This window comes from Marmota monax, unplaced genomic scaffold, assembly GCF_021218885.2.
Source record: "Marmota monax isolate L192 unplaced genomic scaffold, Marmota_monax_Labrador192_F-V1.1 WCK01_AAM20220418_F8-fsc00008, whole genome shotgun sequence".
NCBI classification, from domain to species: Eukaryota; Metazoa; Chordata; class Mammalia; order Rodentia; family Sciuridae; genus Marmota; species Marmota monax.
In genome coordinates this window covers 4,418,927-4,431,741 of record NW_026694432.1, presented here as the reverse complement: position 1 = coordinate 4,431,741, position 12,815 = coordinate 4,418,927, and the positions used below count along the sequence as shown (strand labels likewise).

The 12,815-nt window shown below is 46.9% G+C and overlaps 2 protein-coding genes across 3 annotated transcripts; one reads left to right on the top strand and one right to left on the bottom strand.

Annotated features, from left to right (window-relative positions):
- Positions 1 to 654: 654 nt before the first annotated feature.
- On the bottom strand, positions 655 to 1,481 carry P3r3urf (PIK3R3 upstream open reading frame). The gene is made up of 2 exons (XM_046469346.1): positions 1,250 to 1,481; positions 655 to 698 (listed from the first exon to the last, which is right to left on the bottom strand). The coding sequence occupies exons 1-2, from the start codon at positions 1,479 to 1,481 to the stop codon at positions 655 to 657; spliced, it is 276 nt and encodes a 91-aa protein (XP_046325302.1).
- A 3,705-nt stretch (positions 1,482 to 5,186) lies between these two features.
- Tspan1 (tetraspanin 1) lies at positions 5,187 to 10,309 on the top strand. Of its 2 annotated transcripts, none has more exons than XM_046418920.2 (8): positions 5,187 to 5,341; positions 5,788 to 5,852; positions 8,488 to 8,694; positions 8,890 to 8,964; positions 9,081 to 9,179; positions 9,260 to 9,415; positions 9,523 to 9,606; positions 9,894 to 10,309. In XM_046418920.2, the coding sequence occupies exons 2-8, from the start codon at positions 5,796 to 5,798 to the stop codon at positions 9,939 to 9,941; spliced, it is 726 nt and encodes a 241-aa protein (XP_046274876.1). In that variant the 5' UTR covers positions 5,187 to 5,341; positions 5,788 to 5,795; the 3' UTR covers positions 9,942 to 10,309. The 2 variants fall into 2 exon arrangements, with proteins under 2 accessions (XP_046274876.1, XP_046274877.1); XM_046418921.2 differs by having other exon boundaries at positions 5,216 to 5,331.
- The last annotated feature ends 2,506 nt before the right edge of the window (positions 10,310 to 12,815 follow it).

The following is a 12,815-nucleotide window of genomic DNA, read 5'->3' as shown; positions in this document are numbered from 1 at the left end:
TTTCATCCCACCCCTCTATGCTCTATGCTCTATGCCTCCCCATACCTTCCAAGATGTCTATCTCCCTGTGCAGCTGGGAGTGGAAGGCAGGAGAGCCCCTTACCTCATAGAGCAGATCAAAAGCTGAGGCCAGGGCTGGAGTTGTGGCTCAGTGGTAGAGTGCTTGCCTGGCATGCGTGAGGCCCTGGGTCAATCCTCAGTGCCACATATAAATAAATAAATAAAATAAAAGATTCATTGACAACTAAAAAATATTTTTTAAAAAAGGGTTGTGGTTGTGGCTCAGTGGTAAGAGCTCTCGCCTGGCATGTGTGAGGAACTGGGTTTGATCCTCAACACCACATAAAAATGAATAAATAAAATAAAGGTATTGTGTCCATCTACAACTGAAAAAAAAAAAAAAAGCTGAGGCCAAAGATAGTTGTGTGTTGCTGACCTTGTCCTGTCCTTCCACTGTCTGTGATTCCTATTGTTCTCGCTGAAGCCTGTCCCTGGGAGTATTCAGCCCCAACCCTGCCCTCATACCCTGCATAGTTGGTTAGAAACCCCTCAGTATGAAATAAGGTAGTTTGAGCAGAACGATTTTATTTGTGGTTCACCATCCACAGCCCCTTGAAGATGAAGGTCCAGAGTAAGCCAAGCTTCTGGGCATTTCTAAAGGATCAGAAAGCTCCCAGGTTGACAGAGGTGTCTGAGAACTGAGGAAAAGGAAGGAGAAGGAAGGGAAGTTAGCATTTCTGGAAGCTCCCATTGGCCCTTGGATTCATCCACCTCCCCAAGCCCTCTACTCCCAGCCACTCCATTCTCAATTAAAGCTCTCAATAGCTGGGACCACACCTGTAATCCCAGCAACTCAGAAAGCTAAGGCAGGAAGTTCAAGTCTAGCATCAGCAATTTAGCAAGACCTGATATCAAAATAATAATAATAATAGTAATAATAATAATAGATGTGACATAGTAGTACAAACTTTAAAAATAAAAATAAAAAGGATTGGGGATGTGGCTCAGTGGTAAAGCACTCCTGGGTTCAATTCCCAGTACAAAAAAAAATTATTTATTTTTTTAAATTAAAGCTGTCAACATTTAGGAAAACTGCCTTCAAGATACCACCATAACTTTGGGATGATATTTCACAATTTGTCCCTTAGAGTGCCTAAAGAGAAGCAGGTGAGGAAAAGCCAGCGGCCCTGCTTTTCAAACCCCCACTCTGAGTCACAAGTCCCCTCTACAACCTTACTTCTCTGCTAACCTTGAAGTGAGAGGATCCACACACTGGTGGTAGCAGTATGGGTGTTGCTGATTTCTGTGGTCATGGTGGGAAGATTGGTGGCAGCTGGGCCTTGAGGTTTCTGCCGGTACCTTCTGCGGCTACACTTGAACATACTGGGAATCCGGGGACGGGGCCAACCCATACCTGGCCTACGGTAAGGGGAACTCAGGCCCCGGGGCCGAGGGGCACGGACAAGCTGAGAAGGCCCCATGGGCATAAGAAGCTTCTGCAGTGTGCCCAAGGGGTGTTGCTGACCAGGGCAACTAAGGCCTCTATGACATACAATCTGCTTAAGGGTGGTGCTCTTTATTACAGGTCCTGGCCCCCCATGGAGCCGGCTCCCTCACAATTTTCTTCATTGGGTCCAACTCAAGAGCTAGATAGAGCTGGGTTGTCCCTTGGGTAAAAATATTCTAGGTAGGGGGGAAAAATCACTCAATTTTTTCATTTATGCACATTAACATTATTAACAATGTTTATTGAGCACTTGTTATATGTCAGACACTGTGTTAAACACTTTAAAAACGTTGTCTAATTTCATGATAAACTTACAAGAAGATTCTATTATTATCCCCATTTGTACATAGTCAACTTTCTTTATTCCCTGTAGTTATGTTCCACAAAGTCACCACAAACGTTAACCAATTTTGTATCATCCCCAGGGGAAATGCACAGGTTGCTACAACTCTCAGTCACAACATTTTCTGAAAATGTTTAATGATCAACACATAACCTGTTTTTTGTGTGTGGAGATACCTTATTTAATATATAGAATTGAGTCATTAACAATGAACTTGTGGCCAACAGAACTATAATCTGTGCCTGATTCAAGTTTATCTAACATATTCATTTTCTCTAAAGCACATTATAAGCTTCTTGTGCTTAGGAACCTAGAGGATACTTTAGCACTACTACTAGGAGCTATTTTAACCTGAAAAATCACCAAAAAGAAAAAAAAAGTGAAAAAACATGGCATTAAATAGACTCTCAAAACAACATTTGTTTATGAGAGCAAAAAAAAAAAAGACAGAGTCCCCTTATTCAACAGACCTCAGCTGGAAATGTATATGTGTTTGGCAACTCAAATTTTTTACCTTGTCAGGTATGGTGGCACATATCCGTAATGCTAGCTCCTCAGGAGGCTGAGGCAAGAGGATAGCAAATTGAAGGCCAGCCTCAGCAACTTAGGGAGAGCTTCTCTCAAAATAAAAAGAGGTGGGGATATAGCTGTATGGTAGAACAGTTGCCTAGGATGTGCAAGGTTCTACGTTTGATTCCCAGAATGAAAAAGAAATATTTTGATTTTTACTTTGCTATGCATGTACACAAATGACTGCAAAAGTGTCACAAGTATTCGTTTGGGGTTAAAAAATAATTTTAATGTAGGTAAATTTACAGTTATGGAATCCATGAATAATAAGGATTGACTGTATAAGAAAATTGAGGCTCAGTGAGATGAAGTAACACAATTAGAGGTAGGCGGTGGTTCAGGTCCATGATGGTCAAGGTCCAGAGCATTATCTCTTGCTATTCTGTGCTCATTCATTCATTCAGGAAATGTTCACTAACAACTTCATATTAGTGTGGGCACTGGGGACATATAGAAGAATGTGACCTGTTAGATGAAAGAGAAAGCCTTATGAATAATCAATACAGGTGGAAATGTAAGGGTACATCTGTGTACATCTCCTTTCTTGTAGATAGGGGCTCTGCCCTGCTTTGCACTGAGTTGGGGGACTTGGACTTGCCTTTCCCTCTATAACTCAGCCCTCTATCCCTTTCCCTTCTACCCTAATCTCCACCTTCTGTCCCATAGAAGCCTGCTGGAAGATGGTAAGGCCCTCAGCACTACTGTGGCAGATCTTACCATCCCTGACTCCAGCCTCTACTCTCCTTATCCTCAGTCTCAAAATATGACCTTGCCCCACCAAACTTTAGCCACTTACCTGTAAGACTCCCTGCCCCTCCTTTTCCTCAGATCTAGGACCAAGGCCTTCTCCCCTGCTCTTTATTGAAATCAACCCGACCTGCCTCCTTAGATTCCATCTGAGTTGGCATAGTGGTTAATAGGTGCACTCCTGTGTCAGGCTGACTGACAGGTTGATTCCAAATCATACAACTTGTAAGTGGTAGACCCAGGGTTCTATTGATCATGGCAAGTACTTAATTTTTCTATGCCTCCAATTCCCCATATTTAAAATGGGGATTAAAAAGAAAATATCTCATAGGATTGTTGTGAAGGAGGAAAAAAGACAATATATGTAATGCATTTTAAGCATAATCTGTATTATTACTTTTTTAAAGACTAGTCTTGATAGGTTGCTAAGACTAGCCTTTTGGTTTTTTAAAAAATTGTTTTTAGTTGTAGATGGACACAATAACTTTATTTTTATGTGATGCTGAGGATCAAACCCAGTGTCTCACACATGCTAGGCAAGCACTCTACCACTGAGCTACAACCACAGCCCCTCAGACTGATCTTGAACTTGTGGGTTTAAAGGATCTTCCCACCTCAGTCTCCAGCAACCCAGTTTATAGTCTTCAATATTATGATTCTCTCTCTCTTCTGTTTGTTTAGTTGCCTCCTCCCACTTAATTATAAAAAATTTAAAAATATACTTCCTGGACTGGGGGTGTAGCTCATCCCTTAGCCCTTGTGCTATATGGCTCTTCCTTCTGACTTTGCTCTATGCTCTTTCCCCTGTGACCTAGAGCAGGAAGAAAATCCCATTTTAAAACCCCATACCTATTCAGACCAGGAAACAGATGTTTAAAAACAAGCCTAAGAAAAGCCACCAGGATCATACAGCTAAGAAATGACAGAGCCAAGATTTGAACACCCAGTTTGAGTAACTGGAAAGCCAGGGCTTTCCCAACACCTCTTCATCAGGAATGGTGGAATGGGAAGTTAAGGAGGTAGTCCTGGGAGGACTGATGAAGACAGAGGTTATAGAGCCTTGGAACTGGGGTGACTCCTTTGTGGGACCATGATGCCACCTGCTGGCAGAAAGAAAAAGGGTATGCACAGAATGCTAAAAGAAGACTGGAGAGGAAAATATGGGGAAGGAAAAGAGAGGGAAAAAAAGGGAACTTAAGGTTTTATGGAGGGAAAAGGACTGGGAATCATGTGCTACTCAGAGAACAGAAGCTGCCAAACTTGATCATTTTCTTGAAAGTGTGGCTGGTGGGCTGGGGGTGTGGCTCAGCAGTAGCATACTTGCCTGGTATGTGTTGAGGCACTGGGTTCAATTCTCAATACCACATATAAATTTAAAAATTAATTTAAAAAAGGTCTATAAACAATTAAAATAATATTAAAAATAATAAAATTTTAAAAAAGAAAGTATGGTTGGTGTGTGTGTGTGTGTGTGTGTGTGAGAGAGAGAGAGAGAGAGGCAGACAGACAAAGATAGACAAAGAGGAAGGCAGAGGCAGATGCAGAGTGTCTTAAAATATGTATCTCAGATATTCTATTGATTCTATTGTTTTTTAGTTGCTGGGAGTCAGTGCACAAGGAGTCCAGAGTGCATGCGCACACACATGTGTGCACCAGTAGCTGTTTTTAGATATGTGACTATGTGTTTGATGTGTGAACATATGGATGACAACCTGGGGAGATGTGCTCTCAGAGCCGTGAGCATAGGGTGTGGAGGAGTGCATTAGCAGAAGTAGGATAAGAAGTATGTGTGCACTGTTGTATGCAGGGCACTCAAAAGTTCTGGAAGCCGCTTGCCTCAGTCCCATCCTTCTCCCCCTTCTTGAGATCAGGAGAAGCATAACCCATGGGTGACATTTCTAGGCGGAGGCCCATTGCTGCTGTGGTGATGGGGACCAATCTCCAGGCAGCAGAGGGCAGTAGGGACAAGGGGAGGCTGATTGCCATGGGTGGGGCCAGCGAGCGGGCAGAAGGAAGCTTTTAAAGCGCCTGCCCCACCTGCAGGTGAGCACTGGTGTGTGAGAGCCTGCCTGCCTTGCCGGTTCACAGAGTGGAAGCTCCCTGGAGCTGTTCTGTTTTCTTCTGAAGCCTCAGCAGGATCCCTCTCAGAACTAGCTGCCGAGAGGTCTGAACAGGTGATGGTATAGGATAGAGATTATCTTGTGAAGTGATATTAATTTTGAAATTCATTTGAAGATCTGGAAGAGCCACGGGGAGGGTCCTGGAAAGGTCTGGATTTGCTCTGGAGAGCAGCCTAGAACATACAGGTGTTAAGTAAGGGTATATGAAGTGACCTACCTGCAGTGTGGGAGTAAGGCTTGGGGTGCTCGTGCAGGAGTCAGGGGTGTTAGGATCCCAGAGACGCCAGTACTGGCAGAAGGTCTGGTACGTAGTATAGGTGGGTACAGATGTCAGGATGGGAACTTTGTAAAATCCTGAGGAGTCCAGAGTTCAGATTCAGAGAAAGCTTGATGAGATATGGGTCCAGGATGTTGGGGTCTGGTGTGTTGGGGTGTAGAAGGCAGGGCCAGCCCAGGTGGGGTGGGGGACATGAAGCCCTAACTCGCACATCTGCCCCTAGGAGCCACCATGCAGTGCTTCAGCTTCATTAAGAACATGATGGTCTTCTTCAATACGCTCATCTTTGTAAGTATGGAAGTTGTGTGCCCTGTGGGGCTCCCTACAGGAGCAGGTCACCATTTGAACAGAGCCCAAGCTGGGGAATGGGAGACTACTGTGCCCAGACTTTGCCTTGCAAGTTTCCCTTATGAGAGGTCTTCCTTCAAATGCTGATTCCTGAACCCAGTAGAAGTGGGGCTGGGGGGAGGGGGGCCGTTTGAAGAAGGGAATGGAGAAGTTTTAGGACACTCCCTTCCTTCTAGGAAGCTTCAGCTCAGGTGTAGGGCAGGGCAAGATAGGCTAGCAGGAGTGATTCTCCCCTTTTTATAGGCATAGGGGGTTCTGAGAGGGGAAGGGATTTGCCTAAATTTTTCTAACATGGAAAGCAATTTCAGTGGCCTCTGTAAGTGGGAGGAGGGAGTTGAAAGGAGGCAGGGACCATGTCTCCTTAGAGCAAAGAGTCTGTCTCAGATAGCCCTTATTCATTCAACAAACACTCATTGATGGGGCTGAGGGTATAGCTTTGTAGTAGAGCTATAGCATCTATAAGGCCCTGTAGAGCACAGTAAAACAAAAACATTCTTTGACTAAGACTCTAGCCAGGTGCTCGGGTAGTAGGTGAGCAGGGCCGTTTTCTACCCTCAAGGATATCAGATCCAGTAAGCCAAATAGGCAGATAACTGTGATGCAATGTATGTCTGGATTTAACACAGGGGATAAGGGAGCCTATAGGAAGGGCTAGAACCTAGCCTGGTGGGAGAATACTTCCTGGAGGACATAACTGGAGCTGGGAATTTGTATTGGGTGGGGAGCTATAAAGCATACATAAAACCCAAAGGAAATGAGACTCGATATTGTTCTGAAAACCAGGAACAGATTGCATAGGGCATGTTTGAGAAACTAAGCAATGAAACTGGCCAGTAAGCCCTGGAGATGAGGGTAGAGATAAGGAGAAATGGACAAAGTATACAAAGGACAAAAGCCCTGAGATGGTGGCTAAGGGATGAAAGAAGGGACAAGGAAGACAGAGGTCTTAGAGATGATGCTTATGTCTGACATGAGCAACATGTGGAACAGGAAGGGAATATCTCACAAGCAACTGTCTACCCAGTGGAGATGCAGCTCAAATTGGAGCTTGCTGTGGATATTTGAAAGTCACGTGCCCATAGGTGGCCAATGAAGCCAGGGGACTGCAAGAGAGCACTTGGGAAAAGTGAACTCTGGGATTAGCTCAGTGGTAGAGCACTTGCTTAGAACACATGGGGCCCTGGGTTGTACCGTGAGTGGGGCAGGAAAGGTGACCTGTGAAAACAGATTATTAGGGATAAGCAGGGAAATAGCCACCATTAAAGAGATGGAGGAGGAGCAGTGGGAAAAGGAGGAGGAAAACAAGGAGAGTAAGATATCAGAAAGGTCGAGGAGATAAGGCTCGTGAAGTGATTTAGCACAGGAGGTCACTAGAGAACTCAGAGCTACATTATAGTAGGTTAGAGTGAGTAAAAGGTGAGGAAGTGGAGACATGAAATAGAAATCAGTTTGGAGAAATTGGGTGGGTAGACTCTGACTCCTATGTAGTCCATACCTCGGGTTTTCTTTGACTACAGAGAACTAGCTTTTATTCATATATCTGGAGGGAGCCATAGGATTCCAGGGATTGGGAGAGCAGAATCTTTTTGGCCTGAAGGGGTTAAAGGCAAATCCGGCTTGGTGTTTGGCCTCTGTTGCCCTGGCTTTGCCAGGCAGGGCTGAGTAGAGTAGGGCAGGCCTAGGCTCCTTGAAATTTGACCCCACAGGCTAGAAGCCCAGTGTTCTGGCTGTCCTTAGGCAAACATGCCTGAGATCCAGCCACAATCTGCCAGTTTATCCCTGATTCTAGCCTTGGTTTCTATAGCTAGAAGGTGGGGACTAGGCACTAAGTTGATGTCAGGCTGATTCACCCATTGATAATCTGAGTCAGAGACGCTTTATGTTAGGAGCTGTGGGAACTGAACAGGACTTACCCCAACTGGCTCCTAGAATTCCCTATGAGGATTAGGGTTGAGCTGGAGCCCTTTAAGAGAAGCTCAGGCTGATTTCCCCCTCGGGTGTCCCAATTTCTATTTGTAAGGCAAGGGGGACTCTGTGGATAAAGAGAAGGTCTGGTGTCTGATCCCAGAAGGGAGCCAAATGAGACTTCAGGGTGGGTGAACCCTTTCAAGCTCCACCCTCTTCAAAGTAGGGAGCAGGTGCAAACTTCAGCCCCGCCTCTGTTACTATGGTGACTATTGAGCCTGCTCACAGCTACCACCCCTGTTTCCACCTATTAGAGGACAGAGGTGTTTTAGGTGCTGGTAGCCCAGAAAAGAAATGAGAGATCCGGCCCTCACCTGCTTGTTTTCACTCTTAGATATGTGGCAGGACCCTAGCATCAGTAAGGGAAAGTCTTCTCTCTTCCCTGACCCTGTGGGTATTTCTAGTGCTCCTGATCTCATTTGTACTCAAGTGTGCAGTCTGGTGCTGGCTATGGGTTTCCCAAATCCCATCTTTCTGGCACTAGAGGATGTTTCCCTCCCCACATGATTCCCCAGCCAAGGAAGTGGGAGACATCCTCCTGACTCAACCATATGATAGGGAGCTATTTGCCAGCATTGTTTTAATGCCTGCCTGACTTCTCTGTCCCCAGCTGTGTGGTGCTGCCCTGTTGGCTGTGGGCATTTGGGTGTCGGTTGATGGGCCATCCTTCGTGAAGATCTTTGGGCCGATGTCATCCAGTGCCATGCAGTTTATCAACGTGGGCTACTTCCTCATCGCAGCTGGAGCTGTGCTCTTTGTTCTTGGTTTCCTGGGCTGCTACGGTGCTAAGTCTGAGAACAAGTGTGCACTCATGACGGTGTGTCAGACCCAGTTCCACAGGTCTATGACCAAGGACCCCCTCACCTTGGGATCCCCAAATCCTACTTTGTACTCCAGGGATTTCCAATATAGGGGATCCCTGCCATGTTTTTACAGTAGGAGGGTGGGTTAGGGCAAAGAGAGCATGAGGGCCCATCTCTCCCTAAAACTCAGACCCCTGTTCCCCACTCAGTTCTTCTTCATCCTCCTCCTCATCTTTGTTGCTGAGATTGCAGCTGCTGTGGTTGCCTTGGTGTACACCACAATGGTGAGGCACTGAAATGGGTAAGGGAGGAAGACTGGGCAAAGCCCTGGGAGTGGGCTGTGGCCTTGTACATGGCCACCTTCCCTCCCAGTCCCTCAACATTGGCCTGCTCTACCTAGGCTGAGGAATTCCTGAAAATGGTGGTAGTACCTGCCATCAAGAAAGACTATGGTTCCCAGAAAGACTTCACCCAAGTGTGGAACTATACCATGGAAGGGGTAAGGCAGACTGGGGGGATTTTGGGGGTGGAGATAAAGAATCAAGGCCCCACCAAACACCTACCCCACCCTGCTTCCAGCTCAAGTGTTGTGGCTTCAACAACTACACGGATTTTGAGGACTCACCCTACTTCAAAGAAAACCAACTCTTTCCTCCATACTGTTGTATCAACAATATCAACAGAACAGCCGAAGAACCTTGTACCATGTATGAGGCCCACAAAAACTCTGTACAGGTGAGGGGCATGGAAGGGCGGGGGCTGCTTTAATGGCCTCAGAGTAGCAAATAGGGATGAGGGGTAGGGTAGCTGCCAACTATAAATGCTCTCTCCCCTTTCCCAAGGGTTGCTTCAAACAGCTTCTGCATGACATTCGAACCAATGCAGTCACTGTGGGTGGTGTGGCCTTTGGAATTGGGGCCCTGGAGGTAAGGCAACAAGGAGGCTGGGGCTGGGGAACTGACCACCACCATACCTGGGCTGCTTGACTCATCTCTGAGGCCTCTCAGAAGAGACAGACATCCCCCCTACCCCACATGCTGGGAATTGAACCCAGGGTTCTGTGTGTACTAAGCACATGCTCTACCAGTGAGCTATATCCAGCCCAGGAGACAGACTTCCAACAGAGCTTCATGTAGGCTGTCTGGGGCGCAAGGGACCAATGCTTGAGGATCTCAATCATATCCCTCATCTCTCCCTGTTCCTTTCCCACCAGCTGGCTGCCATGATTGTATCCATGTACCTGTACTGCCATCTGAAATAAGTCCACTTCTGCCTCCGCCATTGCTGTTGCCACATGGGAACTGGGAAAAGGCACCATGGCACTAACAGTGTCACTGGGGCTGGAGTGGGCCTGCCCTTGCTGCTCTGAACTTGGGGCTAAATAGAAAACCACCCCTTTTAGGTTGGGACCCACCTGTTCCAGAGCCTTTAAGGTAGCCAATTCTTCTATTTCCTCAGTCTGTTTCTTCCAGCCTTAATACCCCCTTAGGCTAATGGGGGCTTTTGATGATCCCAGTCTCCACCGGAGGATGAGAGAAAGGGACCCATAGCCTGGGCATATTAAGAGTCAGCAGGATGTGTACAAGGCACTTCAAAACTGAAACACCAATTAAAATGTTTCTATTTGGACTCTGTGTATCCTTGGGGAGAGGGATTCAGCTTGCCTAAACCTCCTTCAGATTCCAGTGGGGCTGGCAACTCAGAAGCCCTTGGAAAAACTGTAGAAGGGAAGTGGGGGAGAGTTAGGTTCCAGGCCTGGGAGGGAGCCCAAGAGGGATAGGTAAAAGGGCAGTGAGGAAGTGAGAGCTGGGCCAGTCTGCCTTCCTAGAATGGGGTAGGACTTTGGCCTGAAATTTTCCCCTGCTGGGTGGGGGCACTGGACTGGAAAGCTATGAAAATAACCTTGTGCCCAGTCAAGGGAGAACAGAATTGTTACCAGGGCAATGGGAAAGTCACTCCTTAGACTCTGGGAAGCCCTCCAGTAGTGCCCATCAGAGGGTCCAAGCTGCCTTCTCACTTAGGCAAAGTCCTAGATTTGTTCCAGCTTTGGGGATCTTAGAAAGTAGTCCCCCACCACCTCCCACCCAGCATTGGGGAGGAAACCCCAGAACACTCTACTACTGAGCTAAATCCCCTATCTATCCATCTAGAGTCAAGGTCTCACCCATTTGCCAAGACTGACCTTGAATTGCTATCCTTCTGCCTCGGTCTCCCAAGTCACTGGAATTACAAGTGTGTACCACCACGCCTGCCCAGCAGACCTGATCTCTTATTTAGTCTTAACCATCCCTATGACCCAGGTAAGGAAACCAGGACTTAAAAAGGCCAAGTGACTTGCCCAAGTCCCACAGCTTTAGTGAAGAGATGAGTCTGGACTTGGACTTTGACTGACTTTAGAGCCTGGTGTGGTCCTGTTTGACATGATGGTAGTTTTACTTGAAGTAGCACCTGACCAGAATGTTCCTGAATATTGCTGAATAAGGCATGACATCACAAAGGAAGAAGGCTAACTGGGCACAGTGGCACATGCCTATAATCCCAGTGGCTCAGGAGGCTAAGGCAGGAATATTGGGGGTTCAAAGCCAGCCTCAGCAATTTAGCAAGGCCCTTAGCAACTTAGTGAGACCATGTTTCTAAATAAAATATTTAAAAAGGGCTGGGGATGAGGCTCAGTGATTAAGTGCCCCTGGGTTCAATCCTTGGTACTAGGGGGGATGGTGGTGATTGGGGGTGTCTTTCTTGTTTTCTCTCTCTCTCTCTACACACACACACACACACACACACACACACACATAAAGGAGGTAAGCGCTGACAGGAAGACAGTGTTTGCTACCAAGAAAAGCCCGACCCCATTAAACTCCTTCTTTGCTTTCCTTAGATGTTTTTATCTATCTCCCTAGGCTTTTCCAGGGCACCCCAGATTTACTACCCCCTTGTCAAAACCAGAAAGGAACAGCAACCCAGCCAGAGCCATAATGCCTGAGGTATGGTCTGTGAAGCCAGACCTAAAGCCTGCTAGTGTGCTAGGCAGAGAGAGGAATTAGCATACCTTAGCCCTTTACCACCCCACCACCCTACAGTCTCTCTCATATACTACCCCTCCCCCACGTATCCTGTGAGGAAGCTGCAGAAGATTTGTTTGCCCAGGGCGAGCCTCTACCTCATCACAGGCTAATTGCCCCTCAACCTGACTGTTTTGATACATCATATACTATCTCTAGCTCCAGCAAACACTGAAGGCGTCAGGATGGCGAGATATGTCCAAGCTATCTAAATGGTATCATTGCTGAGCTGGGCTCCAGGCACCGGTAGAGAGGCAGGACAGAGAACAAGAGCAAGAGTTCCAATAAGTTCCTGCCTTCCTGGCCAAGGCTCTATAACAGGCAGACCCTTTCTCAAGAGGTGTCCTACACTCAGATCCTGATCCTAAGCCCTTCATAGATCCTTTAAATGTCAAGTCCCCTTGCCTTGGACTATCACATACTCCCTCTGGACAATCCCACCTGTTTCCTGGAGACTGTCTAACTTAGATCTTCCTGCTCTTTGTCACTGGCTGGCTGAGTAAGAATCTGATGAAAACTATCACCCTCTTCTCCAGAAAAATACCAACATGACATTATTCATACAAAGTACCCTAAGACCAGACACCTTTGCTCCCACGCCTGTCTACAACCCAGTCTTAGCCCCCTGACTGATGCCTGCCTAGGATCCTCCCACGAAATCACCTCTTCAGGCCCCAGTGACTGCCATTCACGGTTCCTGTCTCAATCACTTCCTTCCTACCCCCACTATGTTCACCTGCTCTCCCATCCCTCCCCCCCATCCCTTTTTCTGCTGCTCCATCTCTGGGGACAGGTGCAGGACCCATACAGCCAAAGTAGGAATAGCCTGGTAAACAGTGGGGAAGGGGTGTGGGATGACTGCTTGAAGCTCAGCTCCAATTAGGGTGGGGCTGAAATCAGGCTGTCCTAGGGTGGAGCCTGGGGAGAAATCTTGGAATTTGAAACTTGGGCCTCCCCTGGTGGCCAAATGGGCCCAAATGGAAGATAAATCCTGTGAAATACAGTAGGCAAACCTATCATCCATTCAGATGATTCTCTCCCTCACCTCTCTGCCTCTCTATGCACTCCCAACA

What these genes read in the sequence shown, in the direction of transcription:
- Tspan1 (XM_046418920.2), top strand. Translation starts at nt 5,796, where the DNA reads ATGCAGTGCTTCAGCTTCATTAAGAACATGATGGTCTTCTTCAATACG. An exon ending in ACAAGTGTGCACTCATGACG is followed by an intron (nt 8,695 to 8,889) that starts GTGTGTCAGACC and finishes TTCCCCACTCAG; the next exon opens with TTCTTCTTCATCCTCCTCCT. An exon ending in CCTTGGTGTACACCACAATG is followed by an intron (nt 8,965 to 9,080) that starts GTGAGGCACTGA and finishes TGCTCTACCTAG; the next exon opens with GCTGAGGAATTCCTGAAAAT.
- P3r3urf (XM_046469346.1), bottom strand. Translation starts at nt 1,481, where the DNA reads ATGGGGCCTTCTCAGCTTGTCCGTGCCCCTCGGCCCCGGGGCCTGAGT. An exon ending in GTGGATCCTCTCACTTCAAG is followed by an intron (nt 699 to 1,249) that starts GTTAGCAGAGAA and finishes CCTTTTCCTCAG; the next exon opens with TTCTCAGACACCTCTGTCAA.